The sequence below is a fragment of the Pipistrellus kuhlii genome, unplaced genomic scaffold, assembly GCF_014108245.1.
Source record: "Pipistrellus kuhlii isolate mPipKuh1 unplaced genomic scaffold, mPipKuh1.p scaffold_m20_p_1, whole genome shotgun sequence".
In the NCBI taxonomy this organism is placed as follows: Eukaryota; Metazoa; Chordata; class Mammalia; order Chiroptera; family Vespertilionidae; genus Pipistrellus; species Pipistrellus kuhlii.
Window position 1 is genome coordinate 113,570,720 of NW_023425404.1, and position 13,618 is coordinate 113,584,337.

The following is a 13,618-nucleotide window of genomic DNA, read 5'->3' on the forward strand; positions in this document are numbered from 1 at the left end:
TCAACATGAGTGGGTGAACCTCTAGGTCTAAGGGTGGCAGAGACCAGTTCACAGAAGAATGGTCATTTCCCCCAAAAAGATTTCTCTGGGGTGCTAGAGAGTGGATGAGTCCCATGAGTGTTAGAGATTGAGAGGGATTAGAACTGCTGGGGATGAGCATCCCTGCAGAAGCAGGGTACAGAGGTAGGAGACAGGGGTGGCCTCCAGGAATGAGGGCGAGAGGGGGCAAGATGTAGAAAGAGGTGTAAAATGGGAAAAGCTCTTTAGCATCCAAACATCCCCCTTTTTCCACTTTTTAAACATGAGCTTGAAAAGGAAAGGGTTCTTTCCTATAAAATGGAATCCCACAGATCTGAGTCTACTGGCACTTACTTATAGCTAGAGATCTGGTGCACAAAATTCATGCACAGGTAGAGTCCCTAGGCCTAGCCGGCAATCAGGGCCAATTGAGGCCTTCTGGCTGCTGGCCTTGGCCTTCCTTCCGGCTGCCAGCCTGGGCCTTCAATCACGCCACGCTGCCCCCTGGTGATCAGTACACATCATAGCAAGTGATCAACCTCAGTTTCCCAGTGGAAATCTCAAGGGGACACTTTGCATATTAGATACACACACACACACACACACACACACACACACACACACACACACTAGAGGCTTGGTGCATGAATTCGTGTATAGGTGGGGTCCATCGGGGTGGCCTGTGGGTATTGGGCTGAAACCCACAGTCCAGTGCTGCCTGCGCCTCCTACCTGCTGCTCCCACTCATCCTGGCCTCACTGCACCTGCTGCAGGCTTGCCCCCAATCAGTCCCAAGGGGAGTACCCTGCGGGATCGGGCCAAAACCGGCTCTCTGAGATCCCCCAAAGGGTCCTGGATTGCGAGAGGGTGCAGGGCAGGCCGAGGGACCCTACCAGTGCACAATTAGGGCTGGGGAGGGTCCGTGGGAGGGTTTCAGGGTATGTCCAGCTCAGTCTCGTCTAGTCCTGATTGGGACTGATCGGGGTCGGCTGGCCAGGGAGGGACATGGAAGGTTCGCCAGCCAGGGAGGGACCACAGAGGGCTCCTGGGTGTGTGCAGCCATCTCACTCAGTCCCAATCGGCTGGACCCCAGCAGCAAGCTAACCTACCGGTCAGAGCATCTGCCTCCTGGTGGTCATTGCACATCATAGAAAGCAGTTGAGTGGCCTTAGCATATCATTAGCATATTACCCTTTGGTTGGTTGAACAGTCAACTGGTCACTGGAAGACCAAACAGTTAGCATATTAGGCTTTTATTATATAGGACTAGAGGCCTGGTGCATGAAATTCGTGCACAAGGGTTGTTCCTCAGGCTAGCCTGCACCCTCTCCAATCCAGAACCCCTTGGGCGATGTCCGACTACCAGTTTAGGCCCAATCTCTGGGATCAGGCCTAAACCTGCAGTCGAACATCCCACTCACAATCCAGGACCACTGGCTCCTAACTGCTCACCTGCCTGCCTGATCACCCCTAACTGGCCCCCTACCAGCCTGATCACCCCACACAGCTTGCTGTTAGGTTGCTGGGTCATCTCTCACTACCTCTTCCCCCTTCCTTTCCCCTCCCCCCCACTGCCAGCCTGGTCACCCCATGCAGCCTTTTCAGTTGTTACTGTTACTGTGACAGTGTCCTGGATAATTTGCATATTCCTCTCATTGGTATAGATGCTTATCATAAAGTTTGGCTTTTATTTTTTTGTCATTAGCATGACTCATGGTATAGAAGTATAAAGGAGCACCTGTGTTCCCATTTACCCTGCAAGTTCCCCTGAGAAATTATTGGTTATCCTGAGTTTTGTTTACCAGAGGAGAAAAAAAAAACACTCATTCTATAGAGACCTCCCCATGTCTTCTTCTCCCAGCTTGAAAACCAAATAGATTGTATCTTCTTAAGTACCATAGAATAATTTCCACATAATATAGAAAATGGAAGAAATTCTGAACAATAAAATTCATAACAGTGAATATCAATGTGTTGTTTAAAATCTCCATGTAATTTTATAAAAGGTAGGATTTCATACTGAAAATTCTTCTAAAGATGTATTTATTCATCCATAATAATTACTGGTTATTATTATTTAAAATACTAAAAATTTAACAAAGAAGAAAATAAAGTTCAGATTAACTCAGACGGTTTCTCATTAATATTTATAATCTCTGAACCTAAATCTGCTAATAAGTGTGATTGAGAATATGCAGGATATATAATCTCCTGGTGGGGGTGGTTATGGACTTTGTTTGACTTAGAGACAATCTTTCTGATTCTTTGAAAACTGTAAAAGATGTGCTTTTCATATCATTTAAAGGCCAGTTATTTTTTTTTTTTCTGGAACCATGATTATTGTACTTTTATACTTTTGTTCTTATCTTTAAGAAAATACTCTTTTGTACCCTTTACTCTTTGCTTTGTATGATAGAATTTCTATACCAACTCTTACATCAAAAACCAAGGAAAAGCTTCCAGATTTTCATAGCTACCTCCAGGTTTTAAGCTCCTGGGAAAGAGTTATGTGCTCTGTGGAAGGAATGTTTATAAACAGCATTATTTTGGCATTCTTTCTTTTAAAATGATTTGTTATTCAATTTTTTTTTAATAAAAAAGGTACAGAAAATATCATATAATAGACATTACTAAAATTAAACAGATATTTTCATCTGTTTAACACCTGAGAGGCAGCATAGCACAATGGTTAAGACCATTAGCTGGGTATGTCACAAATTCTCTTTGCCTCAGTGTTTCTCATCTATAAAATGGGGATACTTATAGTAGCAACCTCATAAATAAGATTAAATGAGTTAATATTTGGAAAGGGTTTAGATAGTGCCTGGTATATAGCAAGTGCTATATAAGTTGTCAAATTTTATAAAATGTATGTTTCTATAATTTCTTTGGACCTCTTACATTTTTAAAGAAAGAAATTTCTATAGAAACCCATCTCCCTTCCTTCTCCCTCTTTCTCAAAGCTAAACACATGCCAAAGTTGGAGGGTGTGATTATCATGCAAATGCTGATGCTTCTACTATACTTGCTGTGTTCATAAAGAATATATATTACTGTCTTGTGTGCCATAAAACTTTACATAAATGGGATCATACTGCATATATCCTTTTGTAGCCTTCTGCGTTCACTCAACTTTAATGCTTGAGGTTTATCCATGTTGATGGATGTGGTTCTACTCCATTCATTTGAACTGCTGTTTACTATTCCATTATATGAATAAACCTCTGAGAACAAATCAATGAGAAATGGAGTTGCAATGAGCATTCAGGGACAAGTGCCTGCACTTGAATTTTTATCTGTGATGGATAATTTAAAAGTAGCCAGGCAATGGGATGCAAATCTTCAACTTTTCCAGGTGTCCCAAAGTGATTGTGCAAATTTCACTCCTACCAGCAATGAATAACAGACTATATTACTCCAAGATCATATCAAAACTTGAGGATATTAGATTTACTCATATTTGTCTATCTGATGGGTATAAAGAGTATGTCATTGTTTCCATTTTTTATTCCAATAATTACTAATGAAGTTGGGCATTTCACATTTATTGGCTGCTGAGATTTCTTCCCTGTATCAGTTGCCTATTTATATCCATTTTTAGTTATTCATTATTGCTTATTTCTCATGTTCTTATTGATTTATAAGTGTTCTTTACTTATTCTGAATACTAATCCTTAATAGAGCATGTGAGCTATAAATATCTTCTCTCAAAGTGTAGTTTTCTTCTTTACTCTGCTTACAATGTCTTATGCAGTACAAAATATTCATTTTAATGTAGTATAAGTATTTTGTCTATGGTTTATGATTTTTGTTTCTTTTCAAAGTCTTGCCCTATACCAATAGGCTAGGAGGCAGCACCATGTTTTGTTTTGAAAGTTTCATAATTTAGCTTGTCACATATAGATATTTAGCCCATCAGAAATTTATTTTACTTATGGTATAAGGGAAAGGATATATTTTTTACTTTTTTAATATGGAGAGCAATTTTCCTGGCAAAATTAATTTAATAGTCATTTCCCCCAGGATGTGTACCACCACTTTTGTCATATATCAAGCTTTCATAAAACCCATTGTTTTTTTTTCCTAAGCTATTTTGTTTCATAGTCTATTTGTTCTATCTATTTGCCAAACTTAAACTGTTTTAATAGTGTTTGATATTTGGTAGAGCAAGCACTCCTTCTAAATAGCCATATTATTGTAATAAGTGGTATTTTTTTATTAAACTATATTTTCTATTTTTTTCTAGTACTTGGGGTTATTGCTAAATCTATGTTTTGATTTTAAATCATTCATTCATATTGAATCCTTATTAGCTCTAGTAGTGTGTCTGCTGATTTCCTTGAATTCTCTGTTTTATCATTAGAGAATAATCACTATTTTGATTATCCCTTATAATTCATACTAGAGGCCTTATGTACGAAATTCATGCAAGAGTAGGTATTCCTTCCCCTGGCTGCCAACACCAGCTTCCCTCTGGCACCCAGGACCTGGGCTTCCCTTGCAGCCCCGGTCTAGAAGGTCATCCAGGAGGATGTGTGCTCTAATTAGCATATTACACTTTTATTATTAAAGATGCTTTTTTACTTCTTTTTTTTTTTTTTTTTTTTGCTTTCTACTTCTTTTTCTTGCATTAACTGTGCTTGCTAGGACAACAGATGCAGCAATAACAAAAATTCTGTGTTTAAGGAGAATGCTTCTAATATTGCATCATTTAGCATTATGCTTTTTTGAGAGCTTTGATGGTTTCCTTTTTCAAGTTAATGAAGTTCTCTTTAATTCTTAAATGATTGTGTTTTTTTAAATCATGAATTTATTTTGGATTTCTCTTAACATTTCTGACATCAAGATGGCCAGCAGGAGAGGGAAGTTGGAGGTGACCAGGCCTGCAGGGATTTGGGCCTAAACTGGTAGTCGGACATCCCCCAAGGGGTTCCATATTGGAAAGGGTCCAGGCTGGGATTAAGGACACCTCCCCCTTCATGCACAAATTTTGTGCACCAGGCCTCTAGTTGTCTTTTAATATTTACTTTCTGGCTTAATTGTTGAATAACCTTTAAGATTAAGTTATTGACTCAGCTGATGTTGTTGCCAGTTCTGTAGTGACTTTGTGTTATAGATTCTTCATAGACAATTTTCTAATAATCCATGTAAGAGGGCAGCAGGAGCCATTGGGATGACTAGGGTCACAACACCAGAAATCAGTATCTTTGACATTCATATCTTCAACATAGCTTGAATTACAGAAGTTGCCAACAGATTCTTCAAAGCATTTTTTGGGGAAATGCTTTGGTATGCTCATTTCAATAGTATTACTATTTCATTTGGTAAAACCAAGCAAGGTCCAGACCCCTATCCTCTATAATAAAAGTTTAGGTGGCATCATGCCCTCATACAATGCCCTTGCGTGACATCGTCACAAGATGGCTGCCACAAGATGGCCACCATAAGATGGCTGAATGCACAGTGTAGGTGGGCCCGGCGGCTGCTCTGCATGGTGAGGCCTGAGGGCCCCATGGCTCTGTGCAGCGCAGAGGAGGCCACTCATGGCGTCTCTGCCACCTCACATGGAGAAGGCGGGTCCCAGCAGAGGGGGTGGGTCATAGCAGGGGAGGACAGTTGTGGGTGATCAGGCCCCGGCAGAGGAGGGCAGTTGGGGGTATTTAGGCTGCCAGGGGAGGGCAGTTGTGGGCCATCAGGCCGGCAGGGTAGGGCAGTTGTGGGTGATCAGGCTGGCAGGGGAGCAGTTAGGCATCCATCAGGCCAGCAGTGAAATAGTTAGGAGCAATCAAGCAGGCAGGCAGGCAGGCAGGCAAGCAGTTAGGAGCCAGTGGTCCTGGATTTTGAGAGGAATGTCCAACTGTCCATTTAGGCCATTCCTGCAGGATTTGGGCCTAAGCCGGCATTCAGACATGCTCCAAGTGGTTCCAGCTTGGAAAGGGTGCAGGCCAGGTTGAGAGACACAACACCTCTTTCCCCTGCCACTGCTGCATGACTTTTATGCACTGGGCCTCTAGTAAGTAAATAATTAACTTTCATACTGAATTTTATATTTCCAACTTGATATTCTGCTATTTAAAGAGGTCCCTCAAAATGATATAAGCTTCAGGCCACAAAACTTGGATTCTTCACTATCATCAAGGTGATTAATTTATAAAAATCTAGTTCCTTTTTGTTTTATAACATACTTTGTCACTTAACAAATGTATATTTTTATTGCCATATTATTTTAGAATTCCTTTTAATAATAATGTAATGTTCCAGTGAATATGTTTATGAAATGAATTGATTTATTAAATGAGTCCCCTAATATTAAAACTCCCCCATATTATTCTTATAAATGATGCTTTAGTTAGCATCCTAGTAAGTACATTTTTGCACATAAATGTGTAGAACTAGAATTACTGGCTCAAACCATATGTATATTTTGGGAACATTTGACACATATTGACAAATAGCCCTTTGGAGAAATGGTATGAATTTACTTTCCCAACAATGGTATGTGAGAGAACTCATTTTCCCAACCCTTGTCAGCACTGTGTATTATTTTAAATATATATTTTATTGATTTTTTTACAGAGAGGAAGGGAAAGGGATAGAGAGTTAGAAACATCGATCAGCTGCCTCCAACCAATGTACATGCCCTTGACTGGAATCGAACCTGGGACCCTTCAGTCCAAAGGTGGGATACTCTATCCACTGAGCCAACCTGGTTAAGGCAGCACTCTGTATTTTATTGTTAAAACACTTGGCAATTTCATAGGTGCAAAAAAAAAACAAACTGTCTTATTTTAATATTTATATTTTTCTTATTAAGTTAAAAACTGTTAGCTTCCATCAGAAAGTATTATAAGAGCTCTTTATATTTTTAGGGCATTAGCCACTTACCATAATTGTAATACAAGTATTGATTTATATAATCTTACATTGGATTTGGAGAAACTGAGGAATTTATGTCATTTGGAATTGTCACCATCATCTGCCTATGGAAAATGCTGTTTAGGGGGATTATAGGACGCATCCCAGGAGGCAAGCACATGTCGATTAGCATGGCTGCATTACATGGAGAATTGAAATCATTTCAACGAAAAGATATTTGAGCATCTACTCTGTACCCAGTACTCTACTACATAAAACCATCTGGTGAATACAACTAATAATAATGCAGAATTAAAGGCCATGCTTTCAATTTCAGTAAAACACAATGTAAGCACATGTGAGAAAAATTAATTCCTCAAATCTTAATGAAAAAGTGATGGAGGAGTGGTTGGGGAAGATTGCTCAGAGTAGGTAATGGGTAAAGTAGGTAACTTTCTTTCCCCCACAAAGAAGTGGTGGGAAAGCCACCTGAGCCAGTGAGAGTTCTGGAACAACTACCAGTGCTCTAGGAAGGAGGCATGGTGTTCGTAATAAGGCTGGAACGGGAGGTTGAGGTCTGGATTAATCCATTCAGGCTGTTGAGACAAATTGCCATAGATTTCCAACAAGGTATTCCTCACAGTTCCCGAGGCTGGGAAGTTCAACATCAAGGTGCCAACAGACCTGGTGTCTGGGGAGAACATGGTTTGCAAATGGCTTTCTTCTGATTGCGTCCCAGATGGAAAGAAAAGGAGAGCCTGTGCCTCTCCCTATGAGGGCATTAATCCCATCACAGGGGCTTTACCCTAATGACCTAATTACTTCCCAGACCCCACCTTGAAATACAATCACAAATTCAGGTTTTAACATGAATTCTGGAGAAACAAAAACATTCAGTGCGCAGCAAGGTCACACTGTGAAAATCCTGCATGTCATATTACGATAAAGCGTATTTTGGAAGATGTCCCACATTCTGGAACTGTTCTGAGATTCAGAAGATTATGAGGATGTGTGATGCAAGCATGACCTGCCAAGTGCACTTTGTTTTTTGTGAAATTGTGACCAAATGTTCTTGATAAAAAAAATGCACATCGCCTCTGCAGAGCCATGGAGCTGGAGCACCCTTGAGTGTCCAGGCTTCGCAGAAGGGCTCCGTGTGTTGTGAGGTTCATTCATTTCAGTTCTCTTGCTTTCCGAACTGTGTGCCTCCTCACTTATCCCAGCATGTGTAGTTTCTGTCTGAATGTGACTCTAGGTGACTTTAAGGAATCTTTGTTCCAAGCTGCCCCCATCGCATCTCAGTATCTTCAAGCAGGTGGCGAAACAAAAATGTGAGTACAGCTAAGGTCACCCAGACAGGAAGGTCAGAGGAAATGGATGTGACTAAATGCAGAAGTTTATTTAGGCTGTATGCTTCAAGAGAGAGGTCATAGTCCTAACGATTCAGACCTAACCAAAACATAAAAAGGCCCTTCAAAGTGAGAGGCAAACAAGTGTTTACTTGAGATCCATTAGAATAGCTATGCTGGAATTATTAATTCAGGCAAAAGTCCAAATAATATTCCAATAAGGAGGCACGGGCCATGGCTATTTAAGAGAAAGGGAATGGGAATAATTACATCAATAGAAGGAAGGCCTTTGTATTGGTGTAGATAACATATATTCATTCTAAGCAGTGTTTTAAATTATCAGTCCAGTAGTCATCATAATTGCTTTCTTATTATCTTAGAACACAATGTGGCCTTAGATCCAGCCCAATGGTTATTTTGTCCTGTTTTAGCAATTCCACAAGTTCAGGTGTAAGACATGTAAGGTAGTGCCAGTGGCATATGGCAGCTCCGGCTCCATTTTTAAAAGTGGCTCCATTTATATTATTGTTTATAGTTGGCTCTGTGGATGGATGTGGTTGGACATATAAATTAGTTAAGTCATTTACTAGCTGTAACTTTAGGTAAGTGACGGAGACCTTCTGAGCTTCCTTTTCCCCATCTGTGAAGTGGGGCTAAGTTACTGAGACCTTCTGATGAAACGAAGTATAGGAAGTCCTCGCTTAACATCACTCTTAGGTTCTACAACTTGAAGCAGAATGGCGTATAATAAAGCCAATTGATATAAACAAAAGTTAAGTTCCTAGGGCATCTCACCAATGTTGTTACCTAATGTTATTGACAACCTGCTGTATAAGCATGCTGTTTCTGACACACGGCAGGCATACTATTCAATATAAATTCGTTTCCCTGTCTTCTTTCCTTCTTCATAAAGAAAAAGTTTATGATCCACAGTCCTTCAGACTTTCTCTATGAATCCGGAGCAGCCAGCACGGACCAGGGCTGGGGAGGTATGCCAGCGTGTGCTGACTCCCATCACTGTGCCAGTGAAACGCCATCGTATATTAAGAGCATTCCTTCTGATTTAAGCATTTCTAAATCCCTTTCCTGAATTGAGTAACCGAGCTGAATCCAGTGTTAAAAGACTGTTCTGTTTACCAAGGCATCGTTTCCCCGTCTTTTCCGGAATGTCATGATCTGTAACCGGACTTGTGTACCCAGCTGGCAGTTGCACCAGCCAGACCCTGAGGTAACCTTAGTGGAGGCCTAATTTTTTTTTTTTTTTTTTTTTTACTCAGAGCCTACAAATTCTATTTAAAGCGCACACACATACAGATTGCAGATGTGGGAATGAAAGCCAGGCTCTTCGGGGAGCTGAGGCCGTGATATTTGGCTGTAGTGAGCCCATAAGTGGCCCGTGGGCCGGTGCCTCGCCCAGGCATGATTGGGGCCCCGACCTCAGGAATGGCTTTGGCCTTTTGATATGGCACTTAGCAATCACATGGGCAGCCGCCACAACTCCCCTTTGGGACAAAAATGTTGCACGATTTGAGATCAGACAGGGTTGCAAGTATTTTTCTGCACTCTGAAGAATGTATAACACCATGGATATTTTAGAAAACTAACCCCTTGCTGAAGCTGAGGATCAAAACTATGATGGGCAGAGAGGGGAAGTTGAGCTGCTTACACTGAAGGGAAAGGACTGCTCCAATGAAGGAAAGAGCCTCTTCAGAATGTATTGTAGTTCTAATGTGTAAACAAAGCAGGCTGGAGATCACTGGGCTGTTTACTTCATGTGGCCAAAGGCCTTATAGTTCAGCTAGACCCCAAATGAACATTCCTCTTGGATGACTAATAAATTGTTCATTCATCCATTCATTCATTCATTAATTTACTGAGAACCTACTATATAATAAGTCATATTAGAGGTACTAAGAATACAACGGTGAATAAAAACATTTTTTCCTTAATTCCTGACTTTATGAAGCTTACATTTTAAAGGGAGAGGCTGATGATAAACAATAACAATAATTAAAATATGAATTATACAGTTGAACCTTGAACAACAGTTTGAATTGGGTGAGTCCACTTATATGCAGATTTTTTCAATAAATTCTGTAAATGTATTTTTCCTTATGACTTTCTTAATAACATTTTCCATTCTCTAGCTTAGTTTAGCATATCAATATAGAATGTAATATTTATAGTAATATGTCTTAATCAACTGTGTAGACAGGGTGAGGCGAAAGTAAGTTTACAAATGTTCATACGGAAAATATAATTATCCCCTGGGCCTGCGTTTTAGGTGGAGCTGTCTCCTTGAAGACTTGGTTGTCAGCTTTCTCTTCTCTGCTGTTGTTTCCTCTCCTGTTCTCTTGATTCTTCAATGTATGCTTTTTTATTCCTCATGGTCATTTTAATGGAATTTCAGGAGGAGATAGAGGTAAATGTGTTACACGAACTGCCATATTTAACCAGAAGTCATGTTCTATTCTCCTTTAAATCTCCCCTGTCGAGGATTATTCCACTAGTAGTAGTCCCTCCTCAGTAGACTCTCACAATAAGATACAAATTGAATGTCAGGATCTCTGATTCCCTGGTTTGGTTATCTGTTCCTGAGTTACACATGACCCTAAACATAGTGACTTAAAACAAACACAGTTATTTATTTGCTCATGATTTTTTAACTTGGGCCAGGCTCTCCATTCTGTTTCATATGATCTCTGTTCATGTGATGGGGGCAGGATGGAGGGATGCCCCTACCAAGAAGGTTCACCCTCATGACTGGCCAGTCCTGGCTGGAGAATGGTGCTTAGTGGGGCCACCAATCAGGACTCCCATCCTTCTCCATGAATCCTCCACATGTTTGCCTGGACTCCACAGAAGTGTGTTCTGTGAGGGAACTCCTGACCATGCTCAGGATTAGGACAAGCTCTAGTGTGCAAGCACTTAGCTAGCCTCCATTTTGCATCACATTTGCTAATGTCCCATTGGCAAAAAAAAAGTCACATGTCAAAGCTCAGCTGGGATCTTGGAAGAACCTACACTTTATAAGAGCATGACTACTCTTTTTTTTTTTTTTTTTTTTTTTACTAGAGGCCCAGTGCACAAAATTTGTGCATGGAATGGGGGGTGTCCCTCTCCCCAGCCTACATCCTCTTCAATCTGGGACCCCTCGAGGGATGTTCAACTGCCTACCAGGATTGGGTCTAGATGGGCAGTTGGACATCCCTCTCACAATCCAGGACTGCTGGCTCCCAACTGCTCGCCTGCCTGCCTTCCTGATTGCCCCTAACACTCTGCCTGCCATGCCAGTCTGACTGATATCTAACTGCTCCCCTGGCAGCCTGTTTGCCCCCAACTTCCCTCCTCTGCTGGCCTAGCCATCCTTAACTGCCCTCCCCTGCAGGGTTAATTGCCTCCAACTGCCCTCCCTTGCTGGCCATTGTGGTGGCCATCTTGTATCTACATGGGGGCAGGACCTTTGACGAAATGGGGGCAGCCATCTTGTGTGTTGGAGTGATGGTCAATCTGCATATTACTCTTTTATTAGATAGGATAGAGGCTTGGTGCATGGGTGGGGGGCAGCTGGTTTGCCCTAAAGGGTGTCCCGGATCAGGGTTTGGGTTCCCTTGAGGTGTGGGGTGGCCTGGGCGAGGGGCCTGTGATGGTTTGCAGGCTGGCCATGCCCTTGAGCAACCCAAGTGGAGGCCCTAGTATCTAGAATTTATTTACCTTCTACAATTGAAACTTTGTAGCCTGGAGTGGAGGCAAGCCCCCTGCTCGCTCTGTGGCTGCTGCCATTTGGTTTTATGTATCTTCTATAATTGAAACTTTTGTAGCCTTGAGTGGAGGCCTAAGCTGGCCAGGGTGTGTGGAAAGCTTAGCTTCCATTGTCAGGGGAACCCAAACCTTTCAACTGCTCTCTGTGGCTGTTGCCATCTTGGTTGGGGTTAATTTGCATACTCGCTGTGATAGGCTAGTGGGCGTGGCTTGTAGGTGTAGTGGGGTGGTGGTTAATTTGCATATTACTCCTTTATTAGGTAGGATTGATTTTTTTTTTTTTACAGAGAGGAAGGGAGAGGGATAGAGAGTTAGAAATATCAATGAGACAGAAACATCGCTCAGCTGCCTCCTGCACACCTCCTACCAGGGAAGTGCCTGCAACCAAGGTACATGCCCTTGACTGGAACCAAACCTGGGACTCTTGAGTCTGCAGGCTGACGCTCTATCCACTGAGCCAAACTGGTGGTTAGGGCAGAGCATGACTACTATATATTTTTTTAATATATTTTATTGATTTTATACAGAGAGGAAGGGAGATAGATAGTTAGAAACATCGATGAAAGAGAGTCATCAATTAGCTGCCTCATGCACACCCCCTACTGGGGATATGCCCGCAACCAAGGTACATGCCCTTGACCGGAATCGAACCCGGGACCTTTCAGTCCCCAAGCCGACGCTCTATCCATTGAGCCAAACCGGTCCCGGCGAGCATGACTAGTCTTAAAGGTATGGTTCATTGGAAGCCACGTACCCTCTGGAACTCAGGAATTCTGTGATCCTGTGCTTGTTTTCATTTGTGCAACTGGCTTGTTCCAGTTTCTCCCTGAGACATCAGGGTGCCACTTTTTTCTTGTAGTTTCACAGGGTATGAACATTAAATCAATATGTGTTAGATCACAGAAATATTGTAACACTGCCACCTAAAATGTTTCTGAATGGACTATGAAGACTTAAACTAGATATCTTACACATGGCTATACTAAATGTGTTTTTAGTTATTGAAAGACATGGGAGGGGGGCTGGAAATCACCCTATGCGGTTACATTCCTAAGTATGCCTTTCAAGGGGATTAAGTATTGGCTTTTGCTTTAGGCTGCCAGAGGTTCGCTTTTTGTCCTTTTGGTTTTAAAAAAAGTTGAAAATTAGCCTCTTTAACACCTTGCCTGGACTCTCAAAGAATAAAAATGGATATTTTTGAGATAACCAGAGAGTGCATTCCTTGGAAATTCTGAACACATCTCTCTTGTTGCATGCTTTCAAGCTTGTCCAGAACATTTCCTGCACGTGGCCAGACACGCTTGTGCTGCGTGTCCTGTGAGTCTTGGCCTGAGAGTGACCGCTGTGCTCCGTTTTGCACGCAGGGGTTCTCTATCTCCAGTATGGAGACGAAACCAAGCAGCTCAGGATGCCCAACGAGATCACAAGCGCAGACACGATCCGGGCCCTCTTCGTAAGTGCCTTCCCTCAGCAGCTCACCATGAAAATGCTGGAGTCGCCCAGTGTCGCCATTTACATCAAAGACGAAAGCAGAAACATCTATTACGAATTAAATGATGTAAGGTAAGTAGTCTCGCCCCGTGTGTGTGTGTGTGTGTGTGTGTGTGTGTGTGTGTGTGCGCGCGCCATATTGC

General features: G+C 41.9%; 1 protein-coding gene across 1 annotated transcript in view; it reads left to right on the forward strand.

The window, feature by feature from the left end:
* The window catches only part of KIAA1217 (KIAA1217 ortholog), a 296,834-nt gene that overhangs the window by 178,403 nt on the left and 104,813 nt on the right, over positions 1 to 13,618 (forward strand). Inside the window, 1 exon segment of the mRNA XM_045588070.1 lies at positions 13,349 to 13,547. Within this exon segment, the coding sequence (XP_045444026.1) occupies positions 13,349 to 13,547 (199 nt within the window).